Here is an 18,084-nt window from a genome sequence, read left to right on the forward strand (position 1 = left end):
TTGCACCTCAACTTTGAATTATTTATCATCAGGTATCCCATTCAATTGCATACTTTATGAGGTGCAAACCAAATGATTAGTCATTCCATATTAGACTTTCCCAAACCATCTGTGCCAGGCTCTGCAGCAGTTTGGTTTTGGTTTTCTTTAATACTTGGAGGGGAAATAAAAGTTCAAGGGGAGAATACTGGATTAATTCGAAACACAGTATAAAATAATCCACGTTTGTGGACAGCAAAGCTTTATTACTCTGCTAGAGCCATGCTCCTCCAAGAAGGTGCAGATGATCATCTTCAGTGTAATTTAACCAGTGATACAAATTGCAGGCAGCATTATTTCAAAGACTTCTGATTATTGATTAGAAACAAGGTCCTTCTCTTCCTGCTCCCTCCTTGAGTGGTGCTGATTGCACACAATAGAGAGCTATCACTTAAAGAGGCAATTAAGTCAACTTCTGAAAGGTAATTGAATAGCTGGAATTCTTAGTGCACTATTGTACTGCATTATCTTGATTGCAATAAGGAAAAACAAAGCAGCCAGAGCAACAAAAATTAGAGAATGAGGCTCTGGCCATAGGTAGGAATACTGAAATGGATGGGCCCATTAGTGCTGCCCCCCCTCCAATGTTTTCTCTCTGTGATTACTTCTAACTCTTGCTAGAAGTGTGAGGGCACAAAAAACTTGGTCTTGTTTATTTTTTGCATTGGCAGGACTTTATGAGGGATGGGCTGAGTTGCTGACAAGGCACAGAGAATGTTGCTGGCTACAGCCCCCCCAACACATCCCACCCCTGGGGGGAACCCCACAGCTGGGCATCCCGTACACAACCAAAAGCTTTGGTTAAAAGAACTTCTTCTGGCTTGGGCTATGAAGATAACACTCTCTGTACAGATTCACCCACGCCTGACAGAGCCATCAAGAGATCTCTTTTCTGCCCTCCTGGCTCCCTTCAAAATACCCAGAGGACTTCAGATCACCTCTGGGGTTTCCATGCCATGGCCTAACTGGGCTCAAGTGAGACTAAGAGTTTGAAAACTATTGGGAAAAAGGACATTGTTTTAGTCTCTTAGAAAAAAACAAGTTAAAAAAAAAAACAAACAACCAGTTATTGTAAGCCTGCCAGCACTCAGAATTTATATAAAATAACTCATTTTAACACAATAAAAAAATGCATCACAATCTGAAAGAAGAATCCTCGGAACTTGAAGGCACTGTCTGTACATGGTCAAAATTCACCATCAATTTTTGAGCAATTACTCAAAGTACTCACAGCACTCATATCATAAAGCATTTTACACAGACACATAAAATAAAAGCTTTTTCCAAAGCAGGAAAAGAGGCGCCACAAAACATAAAAATCTCCCTCATTCTTCTGCGCCGACAGCAGCCTGTGGTGTGACCTTCCACCCCTGCCCCCTGGCCCTGGGTTTCCACGGCAGCACAATCAATCCACCCAACTTCTGAGCACACTAATGGCCAACTGCTGCTCTCCTCCAGCAGCTTTGGCACCAGCTGCCTCCACGCACATGTATTTTGTCTGGCACTGGAGCCTTGTTCAAGAACACAGGGCTGAGCAGGGTGAGATGCTGCAGAGAGGATGCTCTGTCTGCCCTCCTGGCACACCTCGAGGTTCCTGCCCCGAGTCCCACAGACTTCCCAGCTCAGAATAAGCGTAGATCTCCCAGAAAAACCCAATAAATGCCATTCCTCCAGTAACAAATATGCCAGCAGAGAAATGCAAACCCATCCTTCTGTAGATACGGCTTTTGTGTTTGAGGGGCTGCAGGAGGGATGCTCAGAGGGAGTTTCCAAAGGGATCTATGCACCCGGCAGGTTGGGAACCTCTCCTGTGCCCTGATTTCCCACCTGTGAAATGGGCTGAATGACACTCAGCCAGCCTGGTAGAGGGCTTTGCTTTTCATCAATCCACTTCCCTAAGAGTAAAGGTGACTCCTACTCTCACCTACTCCACCCTCACCCTACTGCTGTGGGGCCTCAGGAGCCCTCACTCTGAACACAGACATCCATTCATGCCCTGGGAATCTGGGAGTACCACGTAAACAACCTCTGAAACACACCTGGTACCATCACTGGGCACTGTGCACCGTAAGTATGACTTCAGCGCACAGCGAGTCCTGCCCAAACTTCTGCCTCATTCATTTTTGTCAGTCTCTCCTCAGTTTACTTTGCAATTATCTCTGCAATTCCCACTGAAAGACAGGACACGATTTCAGGAACTTGAGCAATTTTTCAAACTTGAATGGTCTCTACCCAAAGGAAGCCAGAAGGAAGCCCATGCACTCAAACACATCCCCAGAGTCTCAGTCCTCAGACAGTACATTGTGAAGTGGGAGCTTTAGTTTTTCTTCATTAGCAGACTGAAAGCCCATCAAATACAGTAGAGCACCAGCCTCTCCCTGGCCATTTGAGTCTTGTTCTATCTTTTTAAAAGCTCCTTTCAGTAACACAATTGAAAAATTCTTTAATGACTATAACTAGAACAGCTCTAAAAATTGTTTGTACTTTCTTTGAGCGCTCACATCTACTTATTGGATGGAGGAGCCAAGAGGAGAGAACAAATATTTCATGGAGCAGCCACTGCACATAAATATTGCCCCTGACACAGATGTGTTGTGAATACAGTTGCAGCCCCACATCAATTACACTCCAGAAGCTACATTTGTAGAAGTCAAATAAATAAATGTAAGCTTGAAATAAAAAAAATTATTTAAATTTCTAGCAAGCCGCTTCACCTTATAACCATTCTTTCCTGTGACACGTTGTGCTGGTTCCTATTCTAATAACACATTCATGTACCTGCACAGGTACAAGGGATGTATACAAATCACATCCTGCAAAACAACTGTTGGCAAAGAGCAGGATTTGAGTATTCATTACTCACTGCTCAACATTACATACATTTTAATTCTGACCTCAAAACATAATTTGGACCATGGCAGATGTTTCCTACAGCTCAGGCTGCCTTTGGATGAGAGTTAATTCAGTTTGAACATGGTAGCAATGAAGAAAGGGATTTAAACATTTTCTGATCATTCTCCAAGCTTAATGCTGCAGAGGTAAAAATGAGGGAGGACTAAATTGAATGGCTGAATTTGCCTCTCTCAGCCTCAGCTGTGGATCCAGACCAGCCGGGTGAGGCTGCGCCTCCCTGTCACCTCTGTGACATCAGCCTGTGTCAAAAAGAAATTAAAGTATTTTAATGAGGTTCTGCTGAATGCACACTGGTGGAACCAGGAGAAGAATAACCTCTAGTTTTAAGCTGCCTAATTTTCATTAGAAGAAGGGGACATACTCCTCTGCAAAACTCTTCCCGCTCTCCCCTTGTTACCCTGAGCAGCTCCCTCCCGCTATTTGACATTAATAAGTAGATCATTACTTCACCAGCCGCACTTAAAATCTTCTGTAAGGTAAGATCCAATTGCAGTTTTACATCCGCATAGTTGCCCACACTGAAGGGCTCTGAAATGCTCTTAACGAGGAGTTGTGTGCACAGGGATGGGCTCTTCACACATCAGCGGAACGGGCTTGGGAAGCGACAGCTGCTTCCATAGTGCACAGGCACTGGAGCAGTTTAAGGGGAAGAGAAATGGTATAAATAATTGAAATCACAGCAAGAAATGTAGGCAGAGCAGAGGGAAGGAGGGCAGCTCCAAAGAAGCTAGCAGCAGGAGAAGAGATAAGGACTTCTCCTGGAAGCCAAACTAAACATGAGAGCGCGTACAAAATCCACACCTCGCTGGTGTGCTATGCCACACACCAGCAGACGAAAGGATTTCTTGACCTTTTCTGCATTGGCTGGCAGTGATCTGAATTCTACCCGTCGACACACCTACAAGCTCTCTCTTGTCAACATCTTCCCTTTCCTCCTCTCCATGAAATCCTGAAGTTTGATGCAAATGACCCCCATGTATGTCCCAGCACTGCAGTGACCTTGGCAACCAAACAATGCTGATGAGTACACGTGGATTTCAAATTCTGCCACTGGCAAACCACCTCACCCACAAGGACCCACTCCACCTAGCCCACCCTTTCATGGCAAAGCTCTCTGGAAGGGTTCCCAGTGCATTCAGGGCACACTAGAGAGGATCCTGGTCTCAGCTGGGGCCTCCGAGCACCATCAGGTCACCATCAGGGGTACCTGCAGAAACGGCCACCTTTGGTTTGCAGAACAACTAACCAGCACTCTGGAACGACAGACAAGCGCTGAAAGTTTCAATCCCAGGAGTAAAACACCTCCTTTGATGACCACAGCTGCTACAAAGGTCTAAAGGCTGTAATTTTGCTTGACCTTTAACTATTACAGCAATACTCCTTGATCTGCATTTCAGAAGCTATGAACAGACAGCACAACCCAGGCTAAGCGATCTGCCACTGTCTTGACAGATTTCCAAAGAGACATGAAATATCTGCCTTTCTGTGTGTGTGCATCGTGCAAGTCACTTGAGAGCTGTGCAGACATCCGGAAAAAAACACAGTTTCTCTCTGGGTAGCGCTCACCCAAGCAGGAGATGGCAGGAGATCATTTATAATGCTCTGTGGAGGTAATACTTGGCATAACAGCTCCAGGAACGGCTCCATCACAACACCGGGTTGAAGAAACGACACTTCAATTAGCAACTCAGCTAACCAGACACCTTTAACAGAGCAAGTAATGAGATTTCTTAATGAGTGGTTCGTCTGAAGGGCGTGCAGTGATACCAAGACCCAGGTGAAAATGCCCATCAAGATCTCTGTGCAAGTCAGCAGTGTGTAGGATGGATATCTTATCTTAAACAGCAATCAACTGATTTAAAGGAATCAGCTGATCAGCTGTTGAACGTTGCCAAACTCCTCTTGCAGAATGTCAGTATTTTCAGGCAAAAGCCTGCACCAGGCATCACCGTTAAAGTTCAGCCCTGCTCCTAGAGCCACAGGGCACACAACTGTGATCAGAAGGTGAAGAAACCTTGATACTGATTCTTCTGTATGAGCATTTCAATTTAAGAGTTGCTGTTCAAGAAGCATGACACCAAAATAAAAAATTACTACATTTTCAAAACATGATTTGTTTCCTAAAGAGCCTTCCAGAGGTTGCAAGGATTCCATGTATCCTCTTCTCTACCCATAGCCCTGTTTGGCAAGTGCCTTATTGGGGTGTGCCCAGCTGCACACCACACCCTTGTGCAGCCTACCTGTCCCAAATCCAAGCCTGGTATAGAAAGGCTGAGCTTCATGTGCCTCCAAGGACTTCCTCCAGTTGAGACAAGCAGGCGACAGCTCACAGTGGTGTGAACAGCAATCCTGGTGTCAAGAGCAAGTTACAGTTCACAGCAAAAAGAGACACATCAACCCCTTGGATTTCAGCACAAAACTGGCTCTTGTAACTCTCTCTGCCACAGGAGGGAGATTGGAAATCCAAGTCCACCTTGCACATGACAGAATTTCTTCTTTGACTTCTCACTAAGAACAAGGAAGCCCTTCTGTACTTCTAAAGACAACGGAGCCTTAACAAGGCTGCCACGCCAGCAAGTAAAGATGGGAACCTTGGGGTTTCAGAGGGTCTGCAACTGAGAAGCTGCATTTGGGCACTCTCCAAATTAATGAGGGGACTCTTTCCCTGACAAAAGAGCCATGAACAGCATGTGTCCTCTGGAGTGCAAAGGAATGGTGCCAACTGCCAATCCTCCTCTTCCAGCTGGAGGACAGCTTGTGGGCAGGATCTTCAGCTGAGAGTCTCCAGATTGCTCCCACTGTGGGAAACACAGCCTGGCTCACCAAAAGACGCTGCAGCCAGCTCAGACATGCCTCAGTTCACTTGGGGAACACTTGATGTGAGGCTGGAGAGAAATGGCTCTCTGACAGCTGGAAAATGCAGTTGCCTGAGCTGCTGGGGGATAATGAAGAATTAGCCACTTCCTAGAGGTGCTTCTCTGTCACCCACATCCTTAGAGGTGCGTTTGTGCCACCCTTTCCTCTGACCACGGGGTCTCAGGGAACAGAGTTTCTGTAACACAAAGCTTTGAACACAGCTAACTGAGCCAACCCCATCCAAATGTCACGGTCTCAATCACTACAAAACGGTTCCTTTCTCTTTCTGCCGTCCTCTATTCCATCCATGGGGTGTTCATTAGATTCAAATACAAAGATCCTACAACAAGAGCCTCATTAGCTGGCTGTACAACTGGATTTGTTTTGCAGCACAGCGCCGTCCCCCACACTGCAAGGAAGAGCTCTTGATGGGGGAAAAAAATGGATCAATTTAAAAAATATCTTGCACACCTAAATGTTACATGCAGCTCTTCTGTCAGACTTACAACAACAGCACTACCAGCTGTAAAATGGGGAAAAAAACCCCAGGAAGTCTCTCAAAACAGCAGACCAAATGAAAGGAGAAAAAGATGAAGGAGGTTTCAAATCTGCCCTGGAGAGAATGTGTGTCACAGCTTTAACCTGCTGCGGGGAAGGGGGAAAAAGGAAACAGGGCATCAGAGACCAGAAATCAGATTTATTATGACCAACCAGGTAGATAAAAGACAGACGATCGCCAAGAGAGGCTGGCTGTTTTGGAATCAGCCAGCTTCTGAAAATGTCTAGTCAGCTTTAGCTGATTTGATACACATGAAATTGGTGTCCGCACAAGAGTATTCTCCTGAAAGGATGGGATTTAATGCATCGAGATAATTATCTAGATCCTTCTTTATCCCATTAGTGGTTTTCATTCGCATCCTGGAACACCATAAGAGGATTGTTCAAGAATTATTTGCCATCCGCTGTTCCAATCCCGATTGGAATTATCTTTATACCTCAGTATGAAGAAAAGAGATTACATCCCTGACAGGGCTTGCTGGAATGCCCTCTTTTCTGAATCTCCCTTTATCATTCTTGTTCTATAAGATAATGAAAAGAATCAGACAATAATTGCCATGGACATGATTTTGCCCTCTCCTCCTCTTCCTTCCCCACACACGTGTTTGGGAGGAGGAGGAGACACTCTTCTCACCGCATCCCCTGCAGGAGATGCATCACTGCACCTGCAGAGAGATGAAGCTCAGCAAGACTTACTCATCAAATTACCCAGGACAGGATCCAAAAACGCTCCCAGCTTCCTTTTGCACCACGATCCACTAATAAAAGAACAAGGATGAAACTGTTAAAACCAATTAAACATATCACTTGATGCATGAGCAGGAAGTGGGATTCACTGCACTGGAGATCCCAGGGGCGTATGCCAAACGTCGCCTCTCGTGCTCTCCAGCAATGTATGCCACTGTGCAAGCTCCGGTGGAGATCAGGCCAACGTCACTCAAACAGCCAACACAGCCCCTTGCTTCAAGGCCTAAAATAACAAGAAGACAAAATTCCCCTCCCAGCCACTCTAACTGCCTGCCAGGTTTTGTATTAATGGAAGAATTACATCTCCATCCAGGTAGGGCAAGGACACACCTCACGGGCAGCCGTGACTCTGACCATCAGTGAGGTAAGATGCCTGGATACCACAACAACCATCCCTTCTCCTTAAGGAGCATGAAGGAGGTAGGTATTCAGACCCGACATGAATAGGAATGCGTGTATTTTTTAAAGAATCGTGCTTTATGGCTGTGTAATGAGATCTGTAGGAGAGGTATCTCTATAAACAAGTTATTAAAAGGGGGAGGAGGGACACAATAATAGCAGGTGCCAATTACTCAGCTCCCAGCAGAGACTTTTCAATTTCTCACCTTCCCCCAAAGCAAGATGTGCCTCTGTGTGGCACCACATTCACTTGCAAGTGTGAGACCCTTTGGAGTGTGGCATTTCTCCCCTCGGGCAGAGCTCCACTGCCACCAGAGCGGGGCCGCCCCTCGCCCCACCAGCCCTGCGCCAGAGCTGGGACCAACACACCATGAAATTAATTTGGAAACTGAATACAATCATATTTTTATTCAACTTCAGAAACCGGCTGCTCCTCCCATCAAGAGGAACAGCGAATTTGTGAGCTGACTGCAACAGCCAGGTTTGCATCTCTGCAACTATCTGCCTAGTTTTGGGAACAAAACACCAGTAATGATTTTGTTATTTTGAGATGGTGGCATCATTTCAGACAGTAAATGTCCACCCTGAAGCTGTCAGAGGGACCCCATCCTTTAAAGCAAGCACACCAAAGTAGTGATTAATATTACAAAAGTAATTTGAGCCTCTAAAATCATTGTTCTCAAAATCAGCCAATAATTACCAAGGCCTTCAGCAATCAATACCCAAGATAAATAGAAGATTAAATTGCAAAAGAAACAGAAGAAAGTACTTAATATTTGCCAAACACATGCCAAAAACACTTTTTCATGGTAACCAAAGACTTCCAGTAAATAGATATTTTAGCTCACTGGAGAGGCACTTTCAGAAAGTAATAAATTAATCCAATAAAACAGACAGACTGGGTGGAACCAGACATTAACGAAACACAAACTGATCTATACAGAGCCAACCCACAATCCATGTCCTAATTATGCTCATCCACCACTCTAAGTACGTACCTCCCCCACCCAGGTCAGCTCTTTAGCTCGGGAAAAATACATGTTTCATGTGGATTCACTGGCACGACCAAGTGGAGAATTTCAGCCATCAAATGACAAGGCTTGTGCTCAGCCAGAATTTGCATTTCCAGTTTTTTTTTCCTAAATACTTCTCACTCCTCAAAGTTAGCAAATTAATCTCCTTTTAAACACAATTTTCACTTTTCCTTCAGTTTAGTTGAAGCTCTGCATGTGAAGTGCAGGATGAGCCCTTGCTGCCCATCAGCACCAGCCGCCCCACATGTGAAGCCTGTGGAAACACCCCCACGGCATATCCTCACTCTGGCATCAGGATGGTTTTTCCTGGGGGCTGTGCCTGGCCTCACCACCACTCCAGGGACCCAGATGGACTCAGAAAAACCCCTGAAACTTGGTGCAAAGACCAGCACCATCTCCTCCCCAGGGAGCCTAAACCAGCTTCTACGCAAAATCATTGCTTGGTGTTAACAAAGCCACGCTATTAGGTAAGTATCTGGTAAAGTTCTTCAAAAAGTGGATAACTTGAACTGGTCAAAATTAAGAGAGGGAAGACATGGGAAGATCTCCATCCTGGTCATTTTTGACAACATCAAAGGAAGAAGAAAGGGAGGAAACAGCAGACAAAGAGGAAAGATATCAAAGCCAGCTCCAGAGAGCGCAATCAGAGATGGCATGAAAAAGGAATAGTTAAAATGTCAAAGGCAAGATCAAATAAAAGCAAAAGCTCACAGTCTGGGCACAGAGCAAAGGGAGGGGAGACCACCCCAACACTTCTGCCACCATTAACTGAATAATTCATCTGACAGATACTTGTCTGTGGTTGAGTCTGAGAGCTCAACCACCATCAGATCCATCCATTCACCCAGCAAAGGACACAGACAAACAGTGCTCTTGTTTTTCACGTGGGGACACACCTTGGGGACACTGCACAGCAGTTCTGCTCCCCTGACTGTCAGTGTTTTGGGGAGGAATAAAGAAATTCAGTTCTCCCTCAGAAGTCTTCTCTAGCTTCTGTGTGAAGCTCTTGGTACTGGCAGGGCTGGCCTCACTACTACACTTCAACTAACCCACGACATGTTTTCACTATACAAAATATATACACACAGATCTTTAAGGAGCTAATTTCTCAGGAATGGAAGTGTTTCTTTGATTATTTACAAGAGTTTCTAAAGGCTACATAACCTTTTGGTACCACAGGCCTCCTCCCTAAGCCAGGCCATTCCTCAGAACACTGACAATAGACAGAGGACTTACTGCCACGTAAGTACAAGCAGTGAGTGACAAAAAGAGTCTCCAGGTTGAACCTTCCAGAAAGCTCTTGGCATCACAGGGAGAGAAGAAAAACCTAAGTGCTCTTTTCCAGGCAGACTGGAAAATGTGATCAGGATGGTTGTTGATGAACAGGTATGGACCAGGCAGCAGCACTGACATAAGCCAACACCTTGCTCTTCCTACAGTTCAGCATCCGTAACACTACCAACAACTCCTAAACCACCAGAGTGACAATTATAGCCACAAGTAAATGGACACTGCAACGCAACAAAACTCATCATGAACATAAAACACAGGCGGAGATTAATTTTTTGCCCAGAAGCTTCTTTAAAGCCTAATGATTTACATTTGAACGCTATTGCTGTCCACTTTAATATAAGCAGAAATTAAAACAACCTGCACAAGACATTTTCGTGTGCATGTCTAGTCACTTCAAAATACAGATTAACCTTTAGGTAAGCATTTATCCTGTATGTAGCACAGAAGGGATGGAATGTTTAAATACTGGCAAGGCAGGGGCAGGCAGGAGAGAAGACAGAGTTACAGAGCCGTCTCTGTGCATCAGAGATGCATCCATGCTAATGCACTGATCCTGGAGACTCAAATGTGACTTGACACCGGGACAAAAACAGAAGGAGAATTGGCCAGTGACACAATTAATGCAGAAAGAGATTATTTAATACAGGAATCTGCCACTCCCAGACTTTCCTGCTTTGCAAGGGAAGCCTGACATAAGCTCAAAAATAAACCCAAGAAGGGAACTGCTGAATAAAAAGCCCCCTATGCTGCAATTCAAATGGAAAAGGCAGAATTTTTTTTTTTCCCCTCCATCAAAGACAACAATCCTCTGCCTGTATCCGGAAGCTGCTAAGCAGATACTTGATCAGCCCTCCCTGAAAAGCCTCTCCTCATAACAATGCTAACCTGCCCGCCTCCGCTGAAGTTCTTTGATTATTTTAATACTTTCTACAATCCTTTTATTTGCCCAGTGAGTTCTGCCACCACAACAGCCCTCTTCACCCACCTAATCTCCCAATCTCTTGATTTCCGTCTCATGAAAAAGAAAACTTGAACATTAGAATTGGCACAACAACGATATGGAAAATCTTCACCTGGAACATTAAGCATCATCTCCAAGTCTTTTTAGGCAGGTGGCTCAGCCTCTAGGGTTTCCTTCAAAGTCCTGGTGGCTGTGGATGCCTGTGCTGAGCGAGGCACCCCAGCAGGGATGTTTGTTTGTGTTTCTTTATACCACAAACAGAAAAATTGGTCCTTTGGTGACTCCTTTGGGTTTTGTGAACAAGGAGAACCATGGATAACCCAAGCCTACTTGCAGCAGCCTTGTCCATCTCTTGCTAAAAGAATTTCTCCAGCACTTAGTGGCTTCAAGGCTTTCTGGAGATGACTGGCACCTTCACTTAAACTAGCCAGCTATAGATGTGTTTTACATTAAACACTAAGTGAATAATCAATGAACATGCAGGATATAAGTACAAATCAATGATTTGTTTTAGATGAATCAAAGGGAATCGCAAATGAGTTTTTGTTCTGCAACAGAAGTAAACCAAGAGAAGCATTTGATGTAATTGGGGGTGTGTGTTAACCTCCTCTGACTGCTCCTCTCCTACATGCTGACACAGACCCTGCTGTCACAGAAGCGTGGCAGTGTCCTCCAAAGCCCTGTGACAAGAGATGTCACTGTCCCCAGAGAGCAGATGGGAACTGAGGCATGAAACCAGCCCGTCGACTTTTCCAAGACTGGGAGGGACACAGCATAGCAAGGATACAACTCCAAGTCTATGCTGAAGAACACAGAATAGGAGAGAGCCCTTGTAACTTCAACTCCATCACACAACCACAGTTCTTACTGTGGGAGCAGCAATGGGACAAAGCAACTGCACACATCATGCAGGTCAAGAGTCCTGTTTAAAGGTCTTTTAAAAACTGCAAATAAATAAAAAACAGATACACAGGTGACTCCAGACAATGAATGACTTATTTTGATAAATGCCTATCAACAGATTGCACCGTGCCCGTCACTCTTGGGATGAATTTGTTCAAGTCACAGGTGCGATAATTTTGGAAATGCTGCTGCATTCCAGCCACAATTTCACACAATGGCTGCTGAGCACCAGCCAGGCCACGTAAAGCCTCTCAGAAATGCTCCTGCACGTCTTTTTATTCACCACGCATTTAAATTACACATTTCCAAACCCCTAGCCAGGTCCTTGCCTGCACCTTCTCAGCCCTCAAAAGCACTCGCTGGGTCTCCTGCTGGCATCCCTCCTCCTGGGAAACACTTGCAAGGGTTGCCGTGAAGTGATCCCAGCTCAAACCAGTGCTTTCACTCACATCCATTTCGCTGCAGGCCATGCCCAAGACCTCAAAGAAACTACAAAAATCTGAAGTCAAGCTGGTGCAGGCAACAGAAATGAAAAAGCAGCAGGAACTCCACATGCCACAGGACACGGCTCGCATTTAACGGTATCGAGCTTTGACTCTGCTGCTTCCAGAGCGGATTAGTGTTCACGGCTTTTATGAACTATAGAAGAAGACGTTGTAAACACACTCAGAGGAACATCCCTCCAGGACAAAGTTTGTTTCCCACAAAGGACTCCCCCACTGAGCAGAGCATCCTGCCGTGCACGGCACTGCACGAGCGGTATTTCCTTACGGAGATGCTGCCCGAGCCCTCCCTGCTGCACCAGAGCAACGTCCACGCTGCAGCCAGTGCCCCACAGCCAGCAAAGCCAGCATCCTGCTCCTCACCACACTCACAAACCAAGGCAGAAACCCTGTGCTCAGACCTGCACCAAGACACCCAGCCGGGATGCATGTGGTGAGTCCTTCAGGGAGCTGTGCAACGCCTGTTCGGAAGCGCTTCCATAACATCCACAGGAAAAACAGTTCCCACAAGGTGAGCACACAGGCACTAACTACCAAAATATCACACAGTCACAACTGATCTTAGGGGTGTGAAGACACCATGCAAACCCACTTTGCAGGCAAATCTACAGGTACAGAGTCAACTGCAGTTGGAGTTTTACAGTGGAAGCCAGGAGCTGGCTGGCAGTGGGCAACCAGAAATCATTAGAAGTTGACAGAGAAAAAACTTTCCAGGGGAAGCCTCCACAGGCAACATGGGTACAGAGCCTGCCCTGAGCTACACAGACATACTGAGGAGGTACCATGCCAACCTCTACATGTAGCATTACCAGTGGGCAGCATGCTAGGAGTCTCCTAAAAGGTTCAACACAAGAATTAAAAGTTCCTGTTCAACTAAAAATCAAAACCCAACACTTAACCCACCAATAGCCTGCAGCATTTATGGCTCTGGCATAGGCTGCAAAGGACAAAGAGAAGGGCTGTATAAAGAGCACATGGCTGGTCAAAATAAGAGCAAATGGATGAGAACTGAACAGTTTTCACCACTGGAAATGAAAAAAACCCACAACAATTTAACTGGTAGGTTAAACTGTTTCCCTTCATGCCATCTGTACTTGTGACTCACCTAAAGTCATGAAACCTTTTTGTTTTTACTGATCCCTCAGTAAGTCCTGGGTCCCCTGGAGTCCCCACATTGGGCACATTAACATCCAAACCTGCCCGCACCTTCCCCAAAGCCTGATCCTCCACAATTAAGCCCTACACGTCTAACACCTAACACCAGGTTACAAAAGAGCTTCCTGCATCGCAGCTCATGGTTTTGAGAAGTGAAGCCATATCTAAAACCTAAAATCAGCAAAGAGAGAATATCAGGCTTTGGCCAAGACACCCACCACCATGACGCACAGCACGTGGCCCACCTCCGAGCAGCCCGTGATGCTGGACACCGGCTGCCTGGGTGAGTGGCTGTGCTATTTGAGGCTGCCCTTCTCTTCCCACTCCAGCAGACTATTTCAAACCCCGTTTATAATTGGAAAGAGGCAGCATCTGTTTTTGCAGACCATGAGGTCAAAACTTTACTAATAACCACAGCACAGCAGAACACCATTAGCAGGTAAACAAGCCCTGAGCTGGTCTCAGAAAAGCAGCTCTAGAGATGGTTTGTTCTGGTTTATTTTCTTTCAATTAATTGTTTCATCCTCCCAACACAGAGTGGGGAGACAAGCAGACTCTGCAATGCCTTACGTTTTAATATCATATTATTCCCCACTGGAGGCAATGCGGACACCCTGCCAGACTTCCCCAGAACTCAACGACATCAGCAACTCAGGAGCACTGGGAATTGTCTCCAATCACTCACAGGGGATGACTGATGTTACAGAGGACTGGCAAACACAAAGCCTATCTTTGAAAAATACTACTATGGGAATAAGGAGGCAGGAAATTATAGAATAATCAGCTTAACTTCAGTTGAAGTGCTTAGAAGACAAGGAGAACCTGAGCAAGAGATAACCTCTGTTCATCAAGAACAAATCACATCAAATCTCTCTTATTTCTTTCTGTGACAGGGTGTTAGGACTTGCAGGAAGGGGAGAAGAAACAAAGATTTCAGAGACCTCTGATAGTGTCTGATGGGACATCCCCATAACGTAGCCAGGGATGCAGGGACTGGCCTGAGCTGCCCAAAGGTAGGACCACCCTGCGGGGAAGACCACCTGTGAACAGGGCACTGCTCTTTGAGCACACACTGGGGGCTCTATTGAAGCATCTTCCAGCAGAACCCAACCCAGATCCAACACCAGCTAGTGTTTTCATCCGGAACCTGGCTGATGGCAGAGAAAACAGGCTGATTGCCTGGAAGGCTACACCAAGCTACGAGGGACTGCAAACATACAGGAGGACAAGATCAGAATTCAAAACAATCCCGATAATTTGGAAGAAGCAGTCTGGAGAAAAGAAAAAAAAAAAAAAAAAAAAAAAGACGTAGTTCAACAGGAACAAGCGTGAGGTAATACAATTTGGTAAGAATAATTAACCAGGCAAACACAAGCAGGAAAACATCTGGAGAGCAATAGTTTGAAGGGTTGATGGGATAAAAAAATAAATATGAGTCACCTATGGCAAAAGTGAAAAGCACACACAGTGGGATGTATAAACAGGATCATTGTCTATAAAAGATATGAAGTAACCCTTAGTCTTCTGAGCAAAAATAGAGCAGCAACTTCAGCCCTTTATCCCAGGTAAAGCATCACTCCTCACCAAGGATGATGGCCCAGAAGAGAGTAACAAGAGTAACTGCAGACCAAGAATACACGACCTAAAAAAGAGTGATCAAAGGAACCAGTGTTGTTTAATCTGTATTAGTAAGGGAAATGGTAGCAACTTCCAAATATCTACTGGCCCACTGCAAAGAAAGACAGAAGGAACTTTTCTGCCTGTTCCCAATAAATGGAAAAAAAAGAAGACCAATCCTGAAACTAAACTGAAAATAAAGAAACATTTTTGTACGAATCATAAGAAAAACCTAACATGAGGGCTGCTAAATGTCAAACAGATTGTCTGGGGAGCTTAGGAGTCTATGTCATCGAGGTTTTTACGAAGGAATACGACAAACATCTGTCAGGAAGGGGCTGGTTATCAGCGATCCTGCGGAGGGCAGGAGATGGACTGAATGACCTCTCAAGGTCTTCTCCAGCTCTGTACCGAATAACGAACGGCCTGATACGTAAATGACCATAATAGCTGGAAACCTGCTGTGCTGACACAGCCGCCGTGCTGGCTGTGACCTGCTGCAGCCATCGCCCTGTGCAGCTGACAATCTGTTGCTGCCAGAGGAAAACTCTCATCCCGGGGAGGGTCCTGCCGAGAAGGACAGGGACAGTGATACCCAGGGTTCTTATTTTGGCACCTGCATGAGCCACAGGGAAAAGCTGCTTGTTAAAAAATAAAAGTGTGTCAAAGGACAACACAGCCCAGACAGCACAGACTGCCTAGTGGGGTTGGCCACCCTGCTTCTGAAAGCAGGAGGGGCTGCTCGGAGCCCACACAGCACCGCACGCTGCTTTTGCTTTATTTATGAGAGAAACCTGCAAGCAAAGCCATTGCTCAGTGGTAACCACAGTGCAGTTCTCAGAACACTCCTCTGCCCCTGCACAACTACTGTAGCCTAGCACTTCTGTCTGAAAGCACCACACAACAGCAACAACTGGGTATGCAAATATTTTGGCCAGTTAAAAATATCACCAGCAGAAGCAAACCAATCCACTGGTACCGAGGCAGCATCCCTGCATTGCAAACACCCATCACACAAACCTCTGCAGGAGGCAGCTCTGGTGGGATTTAAACACAGCAGAAGAGCTTTCAGTGATGAATGAGGCAGAGGAGTTCAAGCAGCCACCTGTCAGACACCCGCAGCTGCCAGGACAAAATGGCACATCCCAGGCACTCCTGGCCTGCTGCCAGGGAGGGGGCTGGATGGGCTCATGCCATCCTGCCCATCAGAGCCAAAAAAAACCCTTCCCCCAGAGCTGCCCCAGCCCTGATGCTGGCATTGCACTACACACAAGCTGCACCTTGTGATGGTGCACGGTGTGCCACAGGATTGCAAATCCACCAAGTCACAACTTATGCTCAGCAAAAGCTGTTTCTCACCTGTAGCAGGGAGAGATGCTTATATAGCACATGGGAGGAGAGAGTCAAGGCCTGGTTGGTCAGACCACGTATCATTGATGACCTCTAAAAGTGCAGGAACTGGAAGAGCTGAGCAACTACCACAGGCGTAGGAGGTTACACACTCATACGCAGTACAGAGACACAAATCAGAAGCAACTGTCAGAATTGTCCTCCAGGCCAGAATAAGTCCAGTGCACTGCTTGAGAGACTGGGTGGAGAAAAGCAACTATTGTGTTGTCAGGAAAAACCAGCAGCACAAATCTCTGCAACACCTGCACAGGATTCTTCCACAGCCTCGGCGGGACAGGGCCCTGCACCTCTGCTCTGCAGCTGCCTACTCAGTGCAAAGCCAGTACCAGTATTTGTGTGATGAAGCCACAGCCCTCACACCTGTCCCACATCCACTGAAGTTACTGGACTCAGCATCGAGCCACAAGAGACGCATGCAGGGAAGGCAGAGATGCTCAGATCTCCCCTCACCAGTTTGTCCAAAAAGCCCCCAGCATCTGAGAGCTCCCCACAGTTGCTGGCACTACCACACTTTCAGACAGCTTGAACCCACCTGGCTCCCATCGGCCATGAAGGTTTTGGCCATAAACGTGGGCCACAAACAAAGAAGCACGTCACCAAAGCCAAACCAAGCGCACCCCGACCCGGACAACAGCCCGCTCACCACCCCACAGCCCCCGACCCTCCGTGGGCTCCCCTGGCCACAGCGCGCCCGGGGACGAGCAGAGACCCCCGGCTGGGCGACCTCCCGCCCAGCCGGGCACGGGCACTCACCCCAGGGGTTCCACAGGTCACGGTCCCGTGGGGACCAGGGGGCACCGCGGGGCCAGGGGCGCACAGAATCCCGCAGGGTCCACACCCCTGGCGCTCCAGCAGGATCCCGCCCCTCGGGATCCCCCAGGTCCCGCAGGATGCTCACCGGGTCTGGATCCCAACGCACCTCCGGGGTCCAGCCGGGCCCGACTCGCGGAGTCCCCGCACCCCCTCCCCGGCGGCGGGGCGGCGGCCGGGCCCCCGCGGAGGCGGCCGACCCCCCTTACCTTTGTGCCCGCCGAAGGCGCCGTACCAGGAGAGCGAGAGCAGCGCGCACAGGCAGCCGAGCAGCAGCGTGAGCGCCGTGCCGCTGCGGAGCCTCATCGCCTCCTCGCCGGCGGGGGCGGCCGCATGTCCCGGGCGCGGCGCGGCCTCGGCGGCCCCGGGGGCCCCGGCGGAGCGGAGCGGGGAGCGCGGAGCCGAGAGCGGGAGCGGAGCGGGGCGCACCGCCCGCACCGCCCGCACGCAGCGCCCGCGCCGGGCCCGCCGGGCGGGCGGAGCGGGGCGGGGCCGGGCGGGGCCGGCGGGGCGGGGCCGGCGGGGCGGGGCAGGTGGGCGGGGCCGAGGGGCGGGGCGGCATCGAGCGAAGGGCGCCCTCGTGCGGGGGCATGCGGGACTGCAGAGGGGCGGGGTGTGAGTGTGAGTATTGGGACTACGAGTGTGAGTCTGAGTGTGCATGTGTGTGTGTGAGTATTGAGAGTATGAGTGAGTGAGCGTGAGAGTGCGTGAGTGTGTGAGTGTGTGAGAGTGTGAGACTGTTTGTGACCGCATGCCTGTGAGTGTGTCTGCACATCTGTGTCTGCACGCATCTGTGTATGTGTGTCTGTGTGCATCTGTCTGTGAGCGTGACTATGTGAGTGTGAGATTGTGCCTGAGATTGAGTGTGTCTGTGTGTGTGTAGGAG

At 47.7% G+C, this 18,084-nt stretch overlaps 1 protein-coding gene across 1 annotated transcript in view; it reads right to left on the minus strand.

Annotated features, from left to right (window-relative positions):
• Positions 1-17,520, minus strand: part of MGAT4B (alpha-1,3-mannosyl-glycoprotein 4-beta-N-acetylglucosaminyltransferase B) — a 51,078-nt gene extending 33,558 nt beyond the window's left edge. The window contains exon 1 of the mRNA XM_066197083.1: positions 17,408-17,520. Within this exon, the coding sequence (XP_066053180.1) occupies positions 17,408-17,504 (97 nt within the window). The 5' untranslated portion in view covers positions 17,505-17,520. The remainder of the gene's footprint in view (positions 1-17,407) is intronic.
• Between the last annotated feature and the right edge of the window lie 564 nt (positions 17,521-18,084).

This window comes from Chamaea fasciata, unplaced genomic scaffold (genome assembly GCF_029207755.1).
Source record: "Chamaea fasciata isolate MVZ Bird 193981 ecotype frontalis unplaced genomic scaffold, bChaFas1.0.hap1 SCAF_15, whole genome shotgun sequence".
NCBI lineage: Eukaryota > Metazoa > Chordata > Aves > Passeriformes > Sylviidae > Chamaea > Chamaea fasciata.